At 29.6% G+C, this 23,404-nt stretch overlaps 1 protein-coding gene across 2 annotated transcripts in view; it reads right to left on the minus strand.

Annotated features, from left to right (window-relative positions):
• Nucleotides 1-1,866: 1,866 nt before the first annotated feature.
• LOC142327300 (uncharacterized) overlaps nt 1,867-23,404 on the minus strand; it is a 247,586-nt gene continuing 226,048 nt past the window's right edge. For both annotated transcript variants that reach the window (XM_075370216.1, XM_075370217.1), the window contains exon 2: nt 1,867-6,254. In XM_075370216.1, the coding sequence (XP_075226331.1) occupies nt 5,616-6,254 (639 nt within the window). In that variant the 3' untranslated portion in view covers nt 1,867-5,615. The remainder of the gene's footprint in view (nt 6,255-23,404) is intronic.

The following is a 23,404-nucleotide window of genomic DNA, read 5'->3' on the forward strand; positions in this document are numbered from 1 at the left end:
CTTCTGAATTAATGACAACTAAAAAGAGACTGAAGAAGAAAATCTTAATGTTAAGATAGGTGCTCTCTGAATTTTACCAGTGCTAGGGCATTTAATATTAAGTTGTGTAAAAAATGTGAAGTGACAAAGTTATGAGGGAATGGAAAAGAAAGTACCAGTAGATTATAACTGGACATTAAAAACTTCTTTAAAATTGACTACAGTACAACTTATTTTAATGAGAAAGTTATAAAAAGTTCACCTGTGTCTGAGAAAACTTTTGCTCTCCATGTTAAGTTTCTTCAGAGACTGCACCGGAAGCAGTAGTTGCTGCAATGTCCATATTGGTTTTTGGACTGGGTTTTCAAAAGATCTTTATTGTTTATGATTTGTTTAAACAGCGGATGAATTAAATTTTCTTTGTTTATTTAGAATATTTTTCTATGCACTTTTATGTGTTTGTATATTTATGTGTTTTGAATAGCTCAAGTGTGTCTAGTTTTGTCTTTTTTTGTTTAATATGTAAAATTGTCCTGTTGTTGCTAATGTTTGTGAGCCTTCACATCAGAGATGATTTGTGAAACTACATTCAAAAGTGGAAAGAAGGGCTTTTATGTGTTTTTTTGCATTAGTCTGCAAAACTTAATCTTGTTTATCCTATGTAATACTTACTAGGTTACATTTGTTCACTCCAAAAAAAAAATCAAAGTTTTTTTAATGGTTGTGATTTTTTTCTTTGATAATCTGTATTTTGTTTTGTTAACAGTTCTGTAACTAATGCATTAAACACTTTCCTAAATTTATGAGCAAATTGTTTTTAAGTGGTTGTTAATGTTTATGTATCCATTTTCTTCATAAATATTTTATTATGCATAATTCATCTTGATAGTCTCTTTGTGAAAGAAAAATGTTATGTAGCAAGGAGGATCGTAATTTCAGGAGAAAGCTGAAAGTTTATGTTATATTGGGTGAGATTAGACAAGTAGTGTCTGAATTTGTCAGTTGTGATATCTGTTTTGTCAATTTTGGATATCTACCTATGTTATTGTTCTGTGATTTTACGATCTAAGTAGTTTATGCTCTTGTCTTTTTTGTGCTTGATGGTAAATGTAAATTTTTGTGAAACTTGTTGTCCTGGAGATATTACAATAAATGGCACACTAATTTTATAATAAGTACTAGCCAGAACAGGAACCCACGGGGCTCAGGCCAGCCCAGGTAAATACTGGAGCCAACTAATGGGCTCCTCAGGTTTCCTGGGGCCAATTCAGTTCATTAAAGTTTGTGCTTCAACCATCAAATCTCCACTACTACATATACTATATTATTTTTTTTTCTCAAGGTTTTTCAATATGAAATATATCTAAAAACCTTCTCAGTTATGCCAAGAAATATGGGTAAAAATTTGGTTGAGACTGATCAAGTAGTTTTTTTTGTTATAATAGTATAGATATCCTACAGTTAAAATATAGATCTAAATGTAGGTATAAGATTATACTGTAAGTACAGATTAAGTGATTATTTTTAATTAGACTCCACTCTGTTGTAAAAAGATTCATTTATTTTCAAATGGTGTCAATCTATTATTTAACAGAGGAGATATTGTAAATACAAAATAGACAGATGCTGATTTTTTAATTAAAATTTTTTCAGAACTACATTATAAATAGTTTTTTTAAAGGAAATTTTTAAATTAGGTTAGAGAACAATGAAAAAGATGGGGCGAATTTACGAACTACTTAATGTCTTAGTACCTGGGTACTGCTCTCATGCGCAATACATTATAACACAACATACAAACATACATATACACAAATACAGAAGATAAATATAATGTTCAATTCTTACAGAAAAAACAAATTGAGGATGTAAAAAAAACAAAATACACAAAATTCTACAGGTTTTAATAAAACAAAAAGAAATAAGTACATTGCACATGTTATATATGAGCGGCAAGGCACTGATTAATATATTATTGCAGTCTTTAAACAATAGTATTAAAACTGAAGGAATTAAAATCCCCACAATGCTTTATGTAGCAACTTTCATTTAATATTTAAGAATATTTTACCTAAACAAATATAGAACTCAGACATCAAATAAAAATTATACACTTTCGTGGAACTACATAACAACCATTTAAACACACAGTTTCGTTTGTTCACTTTCACACTCTTTATTTTCACTTTAATCACAGTTTTATTACATGAATGTAATAAAGAAAACATAAAATGTAATGTAAAGAATAAATAAAAGGAATAAATAAAAATTAAAGTAAATATTAGGATAATGAATAAGCTCTAAAATTAAGTATGTAAGTGATTATTTACTAAAGGAACAAAATAATATAACAGGAATTAAATAAAATAGATTAATATTACTAAGCTCTGTAATAATAATAATAATAATAATAATATTCATGGTGATAATAAAATAACAGTAAAATAAACAGTAATATATTAATCAATAAAAAAATTAAAAAAAAATTTTTTTGGGTGCTCTAACTAAACAGCTGATGGTTTAACATGAGATATAAGAGGAAATTCAGAAAATGATATAATCATTTTCAAGAAGAAGCATTCCATGCTAGGCTTATAAAGAAAAGTGAACTAGTTCCTGTTAATATACACCTGACATCTTCACTTTGTTCACCATAGTGATCGGGTGTACTCTGGAACATCATTAATCTCAGAGAAAGATAGCCTAGTTGGTATCTCTTATTCCTCAGATACTTTTCTATGTCACAGCCGTAAGACAGATTGGAACAGAGAATGTAACGCAAAATATTTAATATACTTCTCACTTTTTAGAAACAATTTAATGTATACATTAACTTTACTCAGTAAGGGACTTAATCAAATGATATTTTAAACTTTACTTTTGATGTATTATAATACATAAATACAAAAAATAGTTTCAAATATTTAAAATTATATATACACATTTTCCTCTAAGAAAAGCATAATATATTAAATATGAATTTTTTATTTTACACAGTTGACAATAAATGATCAAAAATATAATTATGACATGCAGATTAATTATTTGATGCTGAAGGAGATTTATCCAGGGGGTAAGTGATTTCACATAGTTGGGCACTGTGTACTCTGGAACAACTAATTGTGCTCTATTCATACTTAATAAAACAGACAAAAGATGAAAACAAAACTTAGAGATAAACTATTCAAAATAAAAAACATGTACAGAATAAGTTCATTCAATCGCAGCCAAAATGGAACTGAATTTACTGATGTTTACGTTAGCTAGATAGTAAGTAAATTACTCCTTAATCAGAGTATGAATTTCAAACTTAGAAATTATTGTCAATGTTATTTGCTCATTAAGCAAACTGTATGCAGTAATCAGTGTTTGTTTTATTAATTGATAACTATTAAGAAAAATAATAATAAATTCTAAAAAAATAAAATTAATTTTATACTGTAGTTCAAATGACTTGACAAAAATTCTTTTGAATCGAAATAATTTTTTGTGGTCAAGTATAGCATCAGTTTAAAAAATAATTAAAATACAATAAACGTTGATTAATTTAAAACAAACTGAAATAAATACAATTATTAATTTTTTTTACAATAACAATATTATAGTGTTAAATTTTAAAAATTAATAAAAAAATATGACAGAATTATTAATTTCATTTAGAACTTAAAATCTAAATATCTAATATATATGTATTATAAAGAGTAAAACATTACTACGAGTAAAAGTGCGATCAAATAATTTAATCACAGATCAGGCAAGTAGATACAATCTAAAATTAAGGATTAACAAAAAATATGTGCTATTAAAAATACAATAAAATAAAATAAAAATTAATAAACTTATTTATCACTGTCATAAACTAATCTAGATTAGTGACATTTCTACAGAAAAAAAACAGTCCGCCATAATAACTACATATTTTAAAATAATTAATTAATTAATAGATGATCGTAATATAAATACAACCATCTTCAGTGCTTCATTAGTTTTATTTACACCTAAAATGTAATTGATAAAAAAATCATCATATCAAGAGGTTATAGTTCTTTAATCTGTACCTATAATTAAGTAACATTACATTTTTTTTAGAGCCATCTAAGACTTAGAATAAATTTTTTTATCTACTGTTTTTTTTTATGACACCAGTTACTAAATTTGGATTGTACTGGTTCACAAAATTATGTAGGTATGTATTTCTTTTTTTAAAAAAATGACAACTGCAGAACGTCAGATTCTTTAGAACCCCAGTGATCACCTTTATGATTTAGATAACAATCATAAGATAACAATTTTGAAAATGTACCATACATTTTTGAGGATAGTGATTCCTATGTAAAAATTTGGGTTATATATAAATAATGAAAGTAATTGTAGGTGATAATATAAAATTCTATACCAAAGTCAGAGATAAGATCTAGAATATAAAATTCTATACCAAAGTCAGAGATAAGATCTAGGACTAGGTGATTCAGTCCATTACTTTATTAGCTGAACTATTGAACTGGGAAAAATTACACAATGATAGAATTACACAAAAAGAATTAACTGAGTTAATAACATTTTATCAAATCATAATGTAAAAAAAAATCTACGGAAAGAATTTAAAATCTGTAAATTATGTAAAATAAATTTATATTATTTTATTTAAAAAAATATGTATTTAATTACATTGCAAAGTAATTAATTAAAAGTGAGAGAAAGTAGAGACAGTAAAATTAAAAAAAACCTTTTGAGCAACAAAAATTAAAAACAGAGAGAGATAATATTAAATTGACTGTCATAATACAATTATAAATTGTAAGATTTGATAAAGGGAGGTTAAATGAACGAGTGATCTGGAAAAGAATGATTCCATAATTAAAAGAAAGAAAAGAATGAGCTAGTAAAAGTATTAGGTAAAACAGAAAAGTGGGAAAAAACAGATACAAAACTAAGGATAGCAATCTCAAATCAAAAATTTCAAGAAGAGAAACAGTTACTGCTTTAATAATGAACAGATAACATCAAGGTTAATCATCAGATAACATCAAGGTTGTGATTTTTTAATGTAGGACATATACATTACAAAGGAAAAATTCTAAAGTTATAGACATTTGAAGTATGATGGTTAGATGAATTGAAAGAAGAAAATAGATGTATTAAATAAGAAATGAAGTAGTTCTTCTAAAGGGTGAATGAGCGAAAACTTACTTCATTTAATTGAAGAGATTAGTAAGGTCACATGCTTGAAGGTTTAAGTTTGGTATAGAAGAATTGAACAAAAATGAAAGAAAATGAAAATGAAGAGTAATGCTATGAGATAATTTGAAAAGTAATAGAAATTATCAAGAAATGAAAAAGTGTCTTAGAAGTGAACTAGAATGAAACTATCTCTGGTGTCAAGTATCTATCTAAGGGTAGAATATCTGAATGATGGCATTCCAGAAAGAGATTTACAAATGAGGATTCTTTCAATATAAATACTTCAAATTAAAATTTTTAGATAAACAAGTATTCCAATATAACTGAAACAAATTATCACAGGTATTAAAATACATGACAACACTTATTTGAATTATTAACTTTTCCTTTTTTTTTGTTTGTAATATTTACACTGAAGATGGTTACTGTGATAACACAGGATAAAGTCTATCCAGTCAACGTTTATTTCTTCCTTTCATGGTGAAACGTCTCCAGAAGCTTGTCTTCTTGTTGGTGTCATCATCATCATCTTGGTCATCGTGTGGTCTTTCAGTTGATAATTCACGTGTTGGGGATCCGTGTCCAGAATCGTCATCATTTAAAACATTGTTACTCGATACTTTGGAATCACCAGTCCTCAAAAAGTCAAGGAAATTTGATTCGCCATTAGTCTTTTTACCTTTCTTTTTACCAGAGGCTCCGAAACTCAAGCTCTGTAAATTAATTTCTGCTTTTAATTGTTCCCTTGGGATATCTTCAACTCGAAACTCATTCGGATCTTCAACAAAAGCTTGTTGCAAATCTCTCATAATTTTTTTCCTTATTGTTTTCTTCATTGAAAGATGTCTTTCAAGATGTTTAACATCAGTTTCAGTCATAAGTTTTTCTTTTTTTCGTTGCTGTTTTTTCTTTTTTGTATTTGGTGATGTTAGCATCGATAATTCCTCTTCGCTTGTTGAACCAACAGAAATTGCACTATCATTGCCGCCATTACCAGAAGAATCTTGATGGTTATCACATTTCTTTTCTTCTCTTTGGAAGCCAAATATATCCCTTAGATGTGGAATATTTCTCTCTGCTGATTGTTGAGACATCTGAAAAAAAAAATTCATGTATTAGAAAATCTTAAACTAAAAATAGATCAGCAGAAAAAAATATACAGGAGTAGACGAAGATTATTGAGATAATTGTGTTATCCAGGTACACAGAAGGATAGGTAACAGTCTGTTTGATCAGTATATTTGTTTGTATTTTTTACAATAATTTATTTACTGTTTCTCTTGATATGTTAACAATTTAACAAAGATATAATGTAATATATGGTTTTCTCATACATGGGTTTTTATTGTAAACTCATTCTAATAGTAATATTTGTTAATGTTTGCCATTGTATACTCTTCCAGAGAATCTTTTTGAAATTACTGGGCAACTTCTTATCGGTAGTGGTTAATTCCTTTCAATAAATAAATTTAAATCACATTGTTATACTTAGCAAACAACTTAATTAGAAAAGATGATCCTGCATAGTGATCATTTATAACACAAATGAAGGGCTGACAGTTCAGAAAAGAATTTTTGGGAAAACGTTTGTGAAGTTTGTTCCTTTTTCTTTCACAATTCTTTTGAAATTTTAGGTATTTAATTTATGATAGATGCCTCATGTGATATATAGTACTTAGTATTAAGTATAGAATCTAGTTCTTAGATCTTATATTTACATAGATTTATACATAGATCATATTGTTACTCATTTAAGGTAATTAAGTTTGTGAGAAGCTGATTTGAAATTATTCATTCTTTTTTGTATCTATCTAAAAATATTTTTTTCATATTTCTTAGGTTTTAATTGAACAATTTAAAAAAGATTATACTAAAAGAGGTAGAAATGATTAATTTAAACTTGGAATTTTTTATTTAAATCCAAATATTTAAAATCACAGTTGCAATCATGTCTGTGACATTAACATTGATGTTTTTCACTACAGTTCCAACTAAAATGATTGATGGTGGATTTTTCAATCAGCAAGACAAAATATTTAGTATGTTGTAAATTTATGTTAAAATTATCCATGCCAGTTTAATGTAATGATGTTACAGTGTTTATAATTTTCAACTATGTTAAACTAATACTTTTTTGTTCAATGTGTATTTAACATTATACGAAATATAAATCACCAAAACACAGTAATCAGTTAAGTTAAACTTACCATACTAATTTCCAAGAATTGATTTTCCCAGCATCCCAGATTTTCAGTTGATATTGAATTCTATAATTACATTATAATATAATTCTTTTAAAAAATTTCTTATTAGATAGCAAAATTAAAATAACAGATTTTTTTAAAAGAATTATAATGTAATTTTAGAATTCAATACCAACTGAAGATGCGGGATGCTGTCAAAATCTATTCTTGGAAATTCAATTTTTGCAAATATCTATATGGTAAATTTAACTTATTTATTTACTCTGTTTTGGTGGTTTATATTTCATATAATATTAAATTTTATTAACAGATTGGTTAATATGTTAATGAATTATTCAGATTTTCAAAAAAAAAATATATATATATATAAATCCTGTATGTAGATCTTGGTGGTTTTGTGATGATGTATTTTTATTCAAATACTATGAGGAGTTGGCCAATATTGGCTCTATCTAACTCTAAAGGAAGTACCATTATGTATTAAAAAATACAATTTTGCAGTTATAGACTTGTTTAGTTTAGATTCCTGGTGAATTATTTAAGATTTTTATGTATTTAGTGGTTTGTTTTATCTTTTATTTGAAGGCTAATTTTATTAGCTTTTTTTTTAAATTTATGTGCTACTTTCTAGATCTAAGAATTGCATTGGTCAATACCGCTTGGAATATGCTTCGAGATGTTCTTAACCAGAAATAAATTGGTTAGTACATCTGTCTGATCAACTAGCATATTTGATTATTGCCTTTGTACAATAAGTATTTCTGTTCGTCAAAATCAGTGAACTGAGTTCATACATTTTATGTGCTTACAAAATGTTTCAAAACTTTTAATGTAAATACAAATTTTAATATAGTTTTTTTAGTCATTACAATTTAATGTTTTGCAAAATTTTTATTATTCACAATGGGGAAAAAAAGTATTGTAAAACATTCTAAAAACATTGAGAGATCTATATTATAGAGAAAGCAAGATATTAATACATAAAGATGAGTATACTTCTAACTGTTTTGGACAAGTTTTAAGAAATATTTTTCTTATTTTTCACAATGGTTTTACATATAAGGTAATATTAATAAACCATCACAGGAAGTGTTATAATATTATTGCTATAAAAGTCAGAAAATTATACATTTTATTATTTTCTAAATTATTTTATGAAAATTACACATTAATACATATAACTACTATCTAGTAATGTATACCATAATAAGCGAAAGGAAGCAATTGGAACAAAAGAAAGGTAATGAGTGAATTACAGCTGCAATCTTCTTTTAGTATTTTCTTGGCTTTCTACAAGTAGTTAATTTTATGTTATTATTATTATGATGATGATGAGAACAACTAAGAGTTCAGTAAAAGTACATTTAAAAGATTTGTAAAATAGGATTTAAACAGATTAAATATTAAAAAGAAAATTTACATTTCAAGAAAATATCATTTGTGAGATAACTGAGGAATCTATTTGTGTTAATATTATAAAGTTTTATGAACAGTAGGGAATTAATCTGAAATTAAGTGACGTTAATACATATTTGTAATTTTTTACATGTGCATACACATACACACACACACGCACACACACACACACACACACACACACACACACACACACACACACACACACACACACACACACACACACACACACATGCACCACACTCACATTTAAAATCAAGTTTATTATTAATAATAATATTCATGGTACAAGGTAACAAGTAATAACAGAAATTATTATTTTGTGGTCACCTATTATTATAAGACATTAGATTGTGGTTAACACGTTCTAAGTTAGTTATATTCTCTTAACACGACATTTTAAGGACATAAAATATCGTGTAATAGTAGGCGGTGGTGTCATTACAGTATTAAAAATACCAATCACCAAGTTGTAGGTAACTTAAAATTCATACCTTTATCACTACCTAACAATAATTTTGTTTTCCCAAACCTGTTAATTTCTTTGTTCGTTATTTTCATTAAAAGTAAGTAGCTTATTATTTTTTTTATTTTTATACAAAGTCTAAATTGATAAATATTTTCTAATATCAATTTTTTTGTGCTGTAAACATTAATTTACAGAAATCCTTACGCATATTTTTTGATTAAAAGAAATAAGTGCTAAAACTTGCCAGGAATTGAACCAAAGATCAGGTGGTGTAGAACCCACTTTTCTAATCACTATTCCACCTTGTTTCTTAGCATTAGGACCTCAAATACTTTTATATAAATCAAGATCACTTTTCAAAGTCTCAATTTTTTATTTTGAAGTAATATCAATATTTTTCATTTTTAGTACAATATTAACATATTTTAAATTATGTTTTTAAGTTATTCATGGTGTATAATATTTCTTTCTATCAGACCCCATCTCCTCTTCACTTTTCTAATGGTGTATACCCATTTCTATGATGGTATTTTCCAATAGACATCTAGCAATATGCCTATTGAAACAACTATAATAATTTAGGTGTCTTTCTGATAATCTATCAGTCATAGTTGATGAGTTGGGATAGTGATTAGCATAGAGAATTTAAGATAAGTACATCTCAAGTTCAATTCCAGATTTTCACCTATCATTTCCATCCATTTCATCTTGCTTGTTAAAATATGTTGAGAAGTATGTGTAGTCATAACATTAAAATTAACTAAAGATTTTACTACTCAGATCTTTCCACTTCTAGATCTCTTTACGGTAAATTTTTTGCATCTGAGAAATGGGGGCATACATCTTTAGGCTCTGGAATAAAGTTTTATGAATAGTTCTTTTAACAATTTTAAAGAAACACGTTAATTTATTTCTAATAATGTATCCCTGATTATTTAGTTATCTTCAAGTGGATGAAATCTGGTGACTATTTTTTGATGTCATTCTGTTTACTTCCTGGCTTGAAGAAGGACAATATCCCAACTTGATTTCCCAAGAAATGTGGGTGGTGTAGGACCTCCATGGACTGATCATCCTCTTCAGCTATTGTTAGGTACAGGTGATCTGGATGGTTGCCACATTGATTCTATCTAGGAAGATAAGGCCAGTGAAGGAGCTGTCTCCATAATGAAATTTGGTGTTTTTATCAGATAGCTCAACTACTAACTAAAATGATTACTGCTTAAAGCCAAGTTTCCCAAATTTTAATATACTCACGTAAATTAATATAGATTTATCAAACTAAATTGAAACTACAGCTGGAATTTTAATTTTGGCATTATTATTTGGTTTTTAGTTTACAATTTTACCCAGAAAAATTAATTAACAATATATTTAATTCAGTTAACTTATATGTAAAAGCTTTTTAACCAGAGACTACATTTACAATGTTTTGCATAGCACTACATCATCAAAATAAAAATAAATGTGAAATTTATTTTTTCTGAAATCTGCTTCTTTGTTTTACTGAAGTGTATGTCATTGTTATAAAATAGCCAATAATTTAGATCTTAACTGATGAACCAGGATCGTAAGGAAATTTCTTGGTGTCCACTGTACTTTACGCAATGTTTTAGGTATGAAAAGGATTTCTATTAGCTGGCACCACGCTTATTAACAGTCGGCCAAATTTGCACTTGACTGAACAATTCTCAAGGGCGTTTAGGCTTATTTAAATGTGATTCTGCCATGTTTATTTGATGTTTTGAAACATGGGTACACTATTATATGCCAGAGACCAAACAACAGTACAAATACTGGGTGAGAGCAGGTGAAAGTGCGCCAAAGAAAGTGAAAACGGTACTACTGGACTGTTGAAGCGTACCATTCAGACTATATGTCCACATCTGGCTAAAAATAAAGTGCTCTTTCACCCCTATAATGTGCCTGTAGACACATCTCGGGTTTTGTTGCTGCAAAACTCCATGTCCTACACTTCGAAGTGTTTCTACATTCACCTGATTTGCTGCTGGATTCAGCTCCCAGTGAATACTTCCTTTTCTCAAACCTGCGGAAATAGCTCACTGGATGAAGATTCACTTCAAATGATGACGTCAAAGCTGAGAAAATCACTTATTTGCAGAGTTTTACAAATCGCATTATACTGAGGGTAATAAAAATTTGGAAAGTCACTGGTCTACAAGTATGAAATTGCAAGGCGACTACGTTAAAAAGTAAATAAAAGATTTCTGAAAAATCTTATATTTTCTTTGTCAGGCCTAGAATTTTCCAAATGGCTATCGTAGTTTTCTGATTAATTCTGAACATAAATAATACTGTATCTTAACCACATTATTATTTTCTCAATGTCAAAAAATACTTCTCATACTTATCTGAAAGTTCAAAAGTTTAGTCCAATAGTGAAGAACATATTTAACAAATAAATTGGTGTTGTTTACAACAGATTAATGATTGAGGAAAAAACTATTAAATGTATCACTTGTTGACAAGATTTATGGTAAAATATTATTTCTACATTTTATTCTTGCACTTTAGTTTAATACGATATAATCTTCCGAGAAACTATTTTACTTTTTAAAATTCTACTATGAAACATACTTTGTTCTTTTTTTGTTAATCTATACAAACTTACAGATAGTACAATAAAACTAGACCCTTCACAATCGACCCACCGGGTTGGTCTAGTGGTGAATGCATGATCCCAAATCAGCTGATTTGGAAGTCGAGAGTTCCAGCGTTCAAATCCTAGTAAAGGCAGTTACTTTTATATAGATTTGAATACTAGATCGTGGATACCAGTGTTCTCTGGTAGTTGAGTTTCAATTAACCACACATCTCAGGAATGTTGAACTGAGGCTGTACACGACTACACTTTATTTATACTCGTACGTGCCATGCTCATTCATCCTCTGAAGTAATATCTGAATGGTAATTCCTGGAGGCTCAACAGGAAAAAGAAAAGAAGACTCTCCACAATTATTGAATTGACATTTGTTATTGATTATGATAAATCAGAATAGTTATTAAACCAATCAAATTTAAGAGTTTAAACATTTAAATCTTGAAGTTATCTCTTAGGCTAAAGATTCTGTCATTATTATTAAGGATATCTGGATAAAAATGATAATATTATCTTAAAGCCATTATATAGTAGGAATCATGGTCCATTATTTTTTGTTATCAATCATCGAATATGAGTACAAATTAGGCGTTTAAACTAGTTAATTTGTTGTAGATTCCAATCTTTAACACAAGGGTTAGAATTATAATTTTTAATGGTGTTTTATAAGTAAATTATTAAATTATAGATTAATACGAACGATTTAACTAAAAGCAAATACATGTTCAAAATGCATAGTAATAAAGCTAGATAAAATAAAATGAAAAACTGATCAGGTTTATTTAGTAGATTTAGTTACAAAACAAGAAAAAATCCATTAAACTCTTTTCTATGTCGGTAGAAGCAACTTATCATACATCAAATCATCTTTTTGCCTTGTCTTAACACTATGTTACATATTAATATTCCCAAACTTTGTTCATCCAATGACTAGTTGTGGTTATCTTTTATACATGTATTCAAAACACACACACACACACACACACACACACACACACACATATATATATATATATATATATATATATATATTGAATACACATATATGTGTGTGTGTTCAAAATACACGTGTGCACACACACGCGCACGCAGAAAAAGAGAGAGAGATAGAGAGAGGTGGACAAAACAAACACAGACAACATACTTAAATATTCTAGGATGAAGAAATACAATTAAAATAATTAAGGAAAACGTATTTAATATTTCTCAATTGCATATTACTCTCAAACTGAATGATGATACGTTTGCTAATCACAAGATTTTTAAATACAATTTCCGAATTTTTTGGAAAATTCGACACACACAAGTCCGGAATATTTTAGAGCACATGAAGAGGTAAACTAATTGTCTACGCGTTCTATTGGCGGGTGTTACTGTCCAGGCAATGTATTTTTTGAACTAGAGACCGTCTGTGCCATGGGCACATGTAAAAGAAATAAGTGGATGCCATTGCATGAAATCTTACGAGTCTGTTATAGTTCATTAAAAGTTACATCATACGGTTTTTAGTAATAAAGTATTTTATAAAAATATGAAAATAATAAAGAAGAAATGCTGATCTTCGGAAATAAATTTTTTTTACGTGTGTCAAAAAATAATAACGCAAGTGATAAAATTAAAAATTTTAAAAAGCCACGAGACCGTTTTGAAGAAACCTATCTGCTGCAGCGCCCCCTGGCACCTTATAACCATAAAACTAATCTAAGAACCTGCTTTGAGGTGATACCTGTATAATGCAATGAGGTGATACCTATGTAATGCCGCATCGAAATCGGTCCAATAATTTTTGAAGAAAATGGTCACACACACACACACACACGCACAACCTCTTACTCCAAATGCATATACCGTCTCCGTTCCGTCGTGGGTAAAGTAGATGCCGTCAATGCATATCTGATGATTAGCCATAGTGTATGCGACGCGCTTACGGTCCTGGGTCCTCCGAAGTAAAGTTAGGAGATCAATGTAATATGTAATTCACAGTAACGATCTATTCCTATAGGTGTACTTTATTTCCGGCCTCCGTGGCGTGAGTGGTAGTGTCTCGGCCTTTCATCCGGAGGTCCCCCGGGTTCGAATCCCAGTCAGGCACGGCATTTTTTCACGCGCTACAAAAATTGTCGTTCATCTCATCCTCTGAAGCCATACTTAACGGTAGTCCCGGAGGTTAAAAAAGTACAATAATATCTAGGTGTCTTTTATTGGTAAATCAGTAAATTATAAGTAAAACATTTATTGACGATAAAATAAAGTAAATAAAATATAAATTATCCATAGATTTAGTTGAGAAACTGAAATTAAATTACAATTACTTAAAAAATTACGCTGTCTTAAAAAGATTCTAGTTATTTTTTATGCAGAAAAAACTAGTAGTAACATTATGAACTGTATAAACCTTAAAAAAAGAAAAGAAAACAGTAATATAATTCAAATAGGTGAAGTCATATTGAGGGGGACGATGGTTTCTTATTTCAAACTAGATTATTCCATCAAATGTAATGTAACATGAAGATGTAGAACAAATAAACATGACAACTGAAAACGAAGAACAAGTACAACTTTTAGTGCTAGTCGGTGTCATGTTTATGGGTAAGTGCAATAGGCCTAAATAAAACATATATGTATTTTTTATTTCCTTGTAGTGAAAACAGACAGATTTCCGGAGACACCTCAATTATTTTTTATTTAATGAACTATTTCCTCAAAAGAAAAAAAAAACATTTTTCTTATTTTCATTTGTATTTTAACAAATGCACATTTGTGACAAACAATGCACATTTATTAATTAGAGACGACTTATATTGATAAAGATGCTGATTGATTAAAGAAGAAATTGATCAGGATTATTGTATTTCTCTCGTCTTTGTGTATTTTGTAAATGTTGAATTAGAAATTTAAACTATTCACAAAAAAATTATGGTCGGTGAAAGCAAATAGAAAATTCTGCACATTTCTTTAGGTGTAGAGATAATGTTACCTATTTTTCAGTAATATGAATATCTTTTTTAATAATACATACGGATAATATAATTTATTAATGTATGAATAAACTCCCTGTTCATTTTTGTTACAAATATTAATGTAATTACTGCGTTCACAGAAAAATGGTATCTTTTTCCGATCGTCTACAATTTCTAATTTTAAAAGGAATATTCGTTTGAATCAAAAATAAAATTGTAATTAAAAAAGTAGGTAAGCTTTAACTTTGTAATTTACCGTAAACATGAAGATTTAACGATCCTGACGAATGTAGTTATATTAAAGGAGAAAGTTTGGTGATCATGTCAAAAATGTTCAAAATATCGGGTTTTATGAAAATCTTTACTTTTTAGGGTTCAAAAAAACGTTTGTATGAACATACGTTTGTACGTACGTGTATATATAACTCGGCTCGTAAATTAACTTGTATAACATTTCTTATTTGAAACATTTAAAACCTTTTGTCTTATTAAAAATCTGATCTGATACTACATGACTTCCTTGTACGCCTATTAAATTACATATTCACATTTTTTTTAAATGAAAAGAACATAAAATTTTATTACGTTAATAACTTCTAATATTTTTTCATATTTTTTTTTTAATTGAATTATTAATTATAATTTTTTTTACAATCTGAGGTTAATAATTATTAATAAATTAATATATTTAAATTTAAAAAAAATGTAAAAAAGGAAGGAGATGAAGTCGGATTTGAATCGATATGCCTTTCTCTTGTAAAATCCAAATATTTCATTAATTAAAATTTTATTCGGCAAAACTCTGGAACCAGTGAAAATAAGTACCACTTATGATATGTCGTTGAAAAGCTCTCAATGAGGCCTTATTATTGCAGTTAAGAAAAGTCCAAAATCCAAATGTTTTGCATTTTGAGCTTTTTGGGCATTTTTGGTCCAGTCGATTGCAATGAGAAGGGGAGGTTCACAGCCAGATGTTACAACAGTCCTAAATCCAAAATTTCAACATCCTACCGTTAATCATTTTTGAGTTATGCGGGATACATAGGTACAGACGTCTCAACGAAACTTCAAAATGGATTCAGGAATGGTCAAAATGGATATTTCTGTTGAAATCTGAAAACCGGAATTTTTCGCCATCACAATACTTCCTTTACTTTGTACAAGGAAGTAAAAATGTAGGCTTTACGTGGTTTTAAGTGGTTTATTTACATAATATTTAGTATTATTCTATTGCAATTTGTTATTTGTAAAATTAATATAAAATAAAAATATAAATGAAATTATATTATTAATTAATTAATTTTATTTTCCGCCCGATTACTGTTACTTATGAAAGGTAAATTTTGCAGTGTATACAAAATGACAAGCTTGATTTAGAATTCGAACCCAGATCCTTGCGGATGAAAGGTATAGAATTTACCACTTCACCACGGGGTCAGTAGAATAATAATAATTTAGAAAATTGTCCTTTTAATATCATTTGTTTTCAATTAAAAACAAATTTTGATTTCTCAATTACTAATAATAAATTACAGACGAAAAAAATATGGAATACGCAAGACATAGATCCTGTAAATTCTATTTAATTCTACACAACGAAAAACTTAGAGTATTTAAAAAAACAAAATCATAAATTTTGTTTCAAATAAATATATTATAAGAAGTGGTAGAGAAATAATCACACAAAATTCTCTCTGCATACATAAAGAATACTTATTATTCTGTAGGTAATGGGAGTTTTTTTATTTTATATTTTTTTTAGATTAAATTGAAATAAAAATCAACGATATGACGTCAACATGAGGGGCACAATTATTATTGTTATAGCTATTATAATGATCAACCAACCCTATTTGTAAGACAAGTCAACTAACAATAATTATACACATGCAGACCCGTTTATATTTATAGTCACTTGATTTGAGGTTATACTGTAATAACAATCACACAAACACACACACGCACACGCATATATACATACATAAGCGTATGTTTATGTGCGCGCATCAGTGTACGCGTGTGCACCGGTTCGACCTGTTTCTGTAGCAATGTTGCCATTTAAACTGCACTGGACCATTTGAACGGTATTTGTAGAATCAAAACATTGCATACATCTGCTGCAGACCGATAATAAATTGCACCTCAATAGTTTACATAACAGTAAAATGAAGATACTTTGTATCGAGTTTTTGTGTTTTTCTGTATATATATGTATGAGATGAGTGTTAGAGAGTGTGTGTTAAATTTATTTCGATGTATTCTGGAACATAATGTAATTTGTATTGACAACTAACATTTTACTTTTGAAAATACGCAAAATATAAAAAAGAACATGTTAAACTAGAAAATAGCTGTGTATGAGAATAATAATTGAACTGATCTGCATGTTAACAGTATGTGTTTAGCCTAATTTTCCCTGTTGACAAGCTGCTTTTGTAAAAGACGTACTGTAGATACATATGTTGTAGTAACATTTTTATACCATAGATCTCTATCTAACTTCTTTTCTTTTTATCAGTGATTTGTCTTATTTTTTTACCTTTCATTACACTTATTATAATCAATCAGATTAACACTATAATTATTTGGGTCCTTTTATTATTTATTTATATGGAGATTAAATTATCTACAGTTTTAACAAATTGAAGGTTTGTATCGCGTTGTAAAAGACCTTGTAGTACTACATAACGGTAAAGAGAAAAATTCCCGCAAACTGCTTTATTTAGTTTAGTGAATGCTGAAACTTTTTTTCAATTGAACTATTTAATTTGATCTCGTATACCGCAAGTTAATTACTAATAAACAATAGTTTAATAATTTTTTTAATCGTTTCTGCTTAAAAAACATAGTACCCGTCTCTGTTATGATTACAGTTGTTTTTTTTTTAAATAATACATTCTGTCTGGTATTGGGCTTTTTAAATTTGATTACTTTTATCGTTTAATGAGTTGTCATATAAAGTAATTTTTTATATTTAGTCACTCAATCACTAATTACAGCACATGTAGATTTAATTATTTAATTAGAGTAATTTGTTTGTGTTATATACCTGAGAAGTGTCGATTTGTCTCCATTGGGTTTCTGGTTGGAAATTGGCCCATTTGCAGGACCAGTACAAGAGTAGCCCATTCTTACGAGGTGTGTGAGAAAAGTAATGAGACTGACTTTTTATTTACCAAAGTTTTTATTTTTTTCAAACAACAAAATTATCCCTTTCAAAGTAGTTCCCTTGGACAGCTATACACCGGCGGAGTCGTTGTTCCCTCTCCTGGTAGCAGCGCTGGAAGGCTTCAACTGGTAGGGCTTTTAACTGGTCGGTCACAGTCTTTTGAATGTTCTCCAGAGTTCCAAAATGACTCCTTTTAAGAGATGTTTCAATTACGGGAAAAGGAAAAAGTCACAAGGACTCAAATCAGCTGAATAGGAATAGGGATTGAGGAAACGTAGGAATGCGTTATGAGGTCAAAAATTCCGTGATGGAAATGGCCGTGTGACACGGGACATTGTCATGATGAAGCATCCACTTGTCTGCAAAGTCTGGTCTCACGCGAATCACACTTTTCCTAAGCCTTTCAAGGACACCTTTGTAAAACACTTTGTTGACAGTTTGTCCTGGAGGAAAAAATTCTTTATGCACGATACCCCTACTGTCAAAAAAGCAAATCAGCATGGTTTTGCTCTTTGATTTGCTCATTCGACATTTTTTCGGTCGAGGAGGAGATGGAGTGTGCCACTCTTCGCTTTGCCGCTTTGTTTCAGGATCGTACTCAAATATCCAGGATTCATCACCTGTGATCACACGTTTGAAGAATTCTTGGTCATTGTCAATCCTCTCAAGAAGATCAACGCACACGTTTATTCGATTGTCCTTCTGTTCCGTTGTGAGGTTTCTCGGCACCAATTTTGCACAAACATTTCGCATGTCCAAATCGTCTGTGAAAATTTGATGTACGGTGAAAGAAAGTGCTTAAATTTAACTGTTCACTCATCATCCTTATTGTTAAACGACGGTCTGATCTCACAAGAACCCTCACACGCTCAACGTTTTCGTCAGATTTTGAAGTTGATGGTCTCCCTGAGCGAGGTTGATCTTCAACGTGTTCCTCGGCCTTCCAAAAATGATTTGTGCCAGCCGAAAACTTCTGCTCTTGATAAGCAATGTTCCCCACAGGCCTGTTTCACTATTCAGAGGTCACAGTCGCGGATTCCCCAAGTTTAACACAAAACTTGATTCCACAACGTTGCTCTAAATTCCGATGCTACATTTTCGTAACACATAACAAGAGCAAAACTTCACTGATGGCGCTGAAAAAAAATAATGTGTTGGCTGAACGGAGTTGAAACTCGTACTGAGTATGTGGAAGGGATGAACAAACCGGTCTAGCACAGACCGGTAGACACAACATTGCCAGATCGCTCGCATTGTTACCAATCTCATTACTTTTCTTACACATCTCGTATATAACCTACTCCCCTCCACATCCCTGAAGAAAAGAAAAATATAAAGAATGCGTCAGAAGAAAAAAAGAACAAACCATTAAAAAATCAGGAAACAAAAGAGGCTCTTTTTTTAATGCTGAAAAATACTCTCTCCATTGCGTCGCTCTTCTAAGAGCTTACAGTAATTCTAAGGTTACTGAATTACAAAAAGAGAATTCGCTTTTAGAGAATAAGGCGTGAAGAAAGAAAAGGAACCGACTAATAAGCGAGAAGAGTACACCGATCCACACGCAGAGACGACATGCAGAACTCTAAAAAAACTTCTTACCACTAGGTTACCACTTTTTCTAAATAACTCGACCGATTGGTCATCTATCACCAATCTCTCCTTCTACAGCTGAAATCTTACAGAGTAAGGATAATGATAAAACTCTAGGAACCTCATCAGGCGCGTTGTAGTACACAGCACTAGATCCTAACATCGAACCCACCGGGCTGGTCTAGTGGTTAACGCGTCTTCCCAAATCAGGTGATCTGGAAGTCGCTGGAAGTCCAGCGTTCAGGTCCTAGTAACGTCAGTTATTTTTAAACGGATTTGAATACTAGATCGTGGATACCGGTGTTCTTTGTTGGTTGAGTTTCAATTAACCACACATCTCAGGAATGGTCGAACTGAGACTGTACAAGACTACAATTCATTTACACTCATACATATCATCCTCATTCATCATCCTCTTTAGTAATACCTGAACGGTAATTCCCGGAGGTTAAACATGAAAAAGAAAGATCCTAAAATCGAAATGGCTTTCAGGGAATGGACGAAAGGGAATGATGCAGTTATGCACCTTCCTGACATTTTAAAATGAACTGTAATCTAGAAGAGAGGTCGAAATGCAACTCCAGCTTTCGTCCATTCATAAAAATTATGAATTCCAGTCACGTTAAAATATATAAATGCCATTTCATAAAAACGATCCAGTAGCAAGGGACAAAATTCCCGGAAGTGATTTTATTGTAAAATAAAAAATCGATTAAAATTTTTATTTATTGTATTATTCTTTATGATACTATCCTTTAACCATCAAGTGTTACATTTTTTTCCTGTTTAGCCTCCGGGAATCACTATCGGGTATTATTTAAGAGGATGAATGAAGATGATATGTATGAGTGTAACTGAAGTGTAGTCTTGTACAGTCTCAGGTCAACCATTTCTACCCACCGCGTTGATCTAGTGGTGAACGCGTCTTCGCAAATCAGCTGATTTGGAAGTCGAGAGTTCCAGCGTTCAAGTCCTAGTAAAGGCGGATTTAAATACTAGAGAATGGATACCGGTGTTCTTTGGTGGTTGGTGGTCAATTAACCAGAAATGGTCGACCTGAGACATCCTCATTCATCCTCTGAAGTAATACCTAACGGCAATTCCCGGAGGTTAAACAGGAAAAAGGAAGGTCAACCATTTTTGAGATGTTTGGTTAATTGATACCCAACCACCAAAGAACACCAGTAACCGCGATTTAGTATTCAAATCCGTATAAAAGTAACTGACTTTACTAGGATTTGAACCTTAGAACTCTCGACTTCGAAATCAGCTGATTTGCAAAGACGCGTTCACTACTAGACCAACCCGGTGGGTGATAAAGTGCTACCTACAACATTAAAACTGTTCACTGAATGTGTTGTACCCATTATTTAATGACGAGTATTACAATTATGATCATTATAAGATATTTATTTCCGGCTAAATCTGTGAGTTTTTGATAGCTCTCATTTCCTTTAGAATCATTTATAATCTTTATTCCTTCTAGCATTGTTTTAATAAATTCTTTCCCTACATTTCCTAGTCGGTTAGCTCATCTAGTCTGAATTATTCTATTAGGCTTCAATATTTGTTAACTCTAACTTTTTTCATTACTTTTCTATCTTACTTTATTTATCCATTTCATTTCTGACATTCTCTTCCGTTTTCTCTTTATCCTGGTGTTCACATCTTTGTAGAGGTGCACACCAATCATAACATAACATAAGAATTTTGTCATTTGTATAAAAACAAATACATCATAAGAAGTTTCTTCAAGTACGACTTAATTTTATTATATAAATAATTACTTCTTATTAAATGTTTCCATAGATATTGTGGTCTTTTTTTATTTAATTTTTACTATTACAATTTTCTGTTAAAATGTTATCAAGTATATGTACTGATCTATTTTCTCAATTCTTTTTTATAAACATTCATTGACTTATTTTCTTCTATGTACATTAATTTTTTTTTCTTTAATTTTGAATAGTGTATCTAATTTTGAAATAAACCGTTAAATATCCTGTGTTTTTTCTTCTAAAAAAAAAAACATGTCCTCTACATAGATTCCTTCATTTTTTAGAGTATATTTTATCATATTTTCAACATACATAAAAAACAGGATTAGAGATATGTGGCATTTTTGTCTTACTCCTCTTTCTAGATGAAACCATTAATTTTGAGCATTTTTGTATAAAAAAAAAAACTGATGTGGACACCACATGAGTTCCCCTTGTACGCCTATTAAATTACATATTCACATCTTTTTAAAATAAAAAGTATATAAAATCTTATTCCATTAATAATTTTTAATATTTTTGTTATTGTTATTATTGAATTATTATTTATCGTAATTTTTTTTTACAATCAGTTGTTAATAATTATTAATAAATCAATATATTTAAATTAAAAAAAGGAAATAAAAGTTAAAAGTTAAATTAAAGTTAAAAGTTGGATTCGAACGGATGAGCCTTCCCCTTGTAATATCCAAATATTTCATTAAAAGTTTTATTTGGTTATAATTCTGGAACCAATGAAAATAAGTACTACTTATGAGATATATTATTGAAAAGCTCTCAATGAGGGCTTATTACTGCAGTTAAGAAAAAGTCCAAAATTCAAATTTTTTTGGATTTTTCGCGATCACAGTACTTCCTTTACTTCGTACAAGGAAGTAAAAACCAACCAATTTCTTTTGCGTGAATTATTTTGTTTAATTAATGTTAAAACATAAATTAATTTAACTAAATTTTTTACAATTTAATTTTGGTAATAATATTTTACAATTTTTTTTTAAGTTTGAATTTAGTTTCTGTGAACTTTATTTTGACGATTTTACTCAGAATCAAATTCTCTACAAGTTTTATTTAAAACTTTTAAGTTTTTATTACCCATTTAGCAAAGTTAATTTACTTAAACATAAAATTTGTGTCTATTTCGACCCCAATCATCTGTACTTTATCCCAAATTTCTCAAAACCTACTAAAAATAGATTTTTTTTTTCAATTTTTCAGGTCAAATATCATATAAACCATTAAATTTCTCCTTTAATTTTAGTCCCAAGAATTATATACTGGCTTAATTTTACTGAAGGCGCAAAAATCAGGGCTAAATGTTTTGCCAGCCGATACTCCTTAACGTAGCGTTTCCGAATGTTTATTTATATGAACTTTCTTTTTATTTTCATTGGTAGAACGTGTCTTGAAAGTTTGTTACATTCTTCGGGAAAATGTATTAAAATAATATCTTTTTCCAAAAATATTTTTTCTTGACAATTTCAATAATACTATTGTAAAATTCAGATGTGGTTTGTATCTTTAATTTTTTTTTTTATTGGTAATATTACTTATATTCGACTTAAGTAAAAGAAAAGGCATCTCGTTCGAGTAGTGCATATTATCTATAACTACTATAGGTTTTTTTTTTTAATATGAGATCAAGTCACATTAAAAAGATTTAAAGATAAAGAAGTTTGGTCTCTATCAAATTAACCGATTTCAATGATTTTTATTTTAGGTTTAGTAGAGTTTTCTTTAGTTACATAGTTTTCTTTCTTCCATATAACTAAAAGTGGGAGTTTTTCAACAAAAATTCAAGATAATTCTCTTAATTTTTCGTACCATCATCGTTTAGCTACCACTCCGCCTACCTGCGTGGCGGAATGGTAGCGTCTCGGCCTTTTACCCGGAGGTCCCAGGTTTGAATCCCGGTCAGGCATGGAATTTTTCATACGCTACAAAAATTCCATATCCCTCCCGCAAGCTTCCAGCTTATGTGTTGGTATTATCAAAAAAAAAAAGATTAGAATGACATAATTATTCATAAACTAATGTCATT

The sequence above is a fragment of the Lycorma delicatula genome, chromosome 7, assembly GCF_047948215.1.
Source record: "Lycorma delicatula isolate Av1 chromosome 7, ASM4794821v1, whole genome shotgun sequence".
NCBI lineage: Eukaryota > Metazoa > Arthropoda > Insecta > Hemiptera > Fulgoridae > Lycorma > Lycorma delicatula.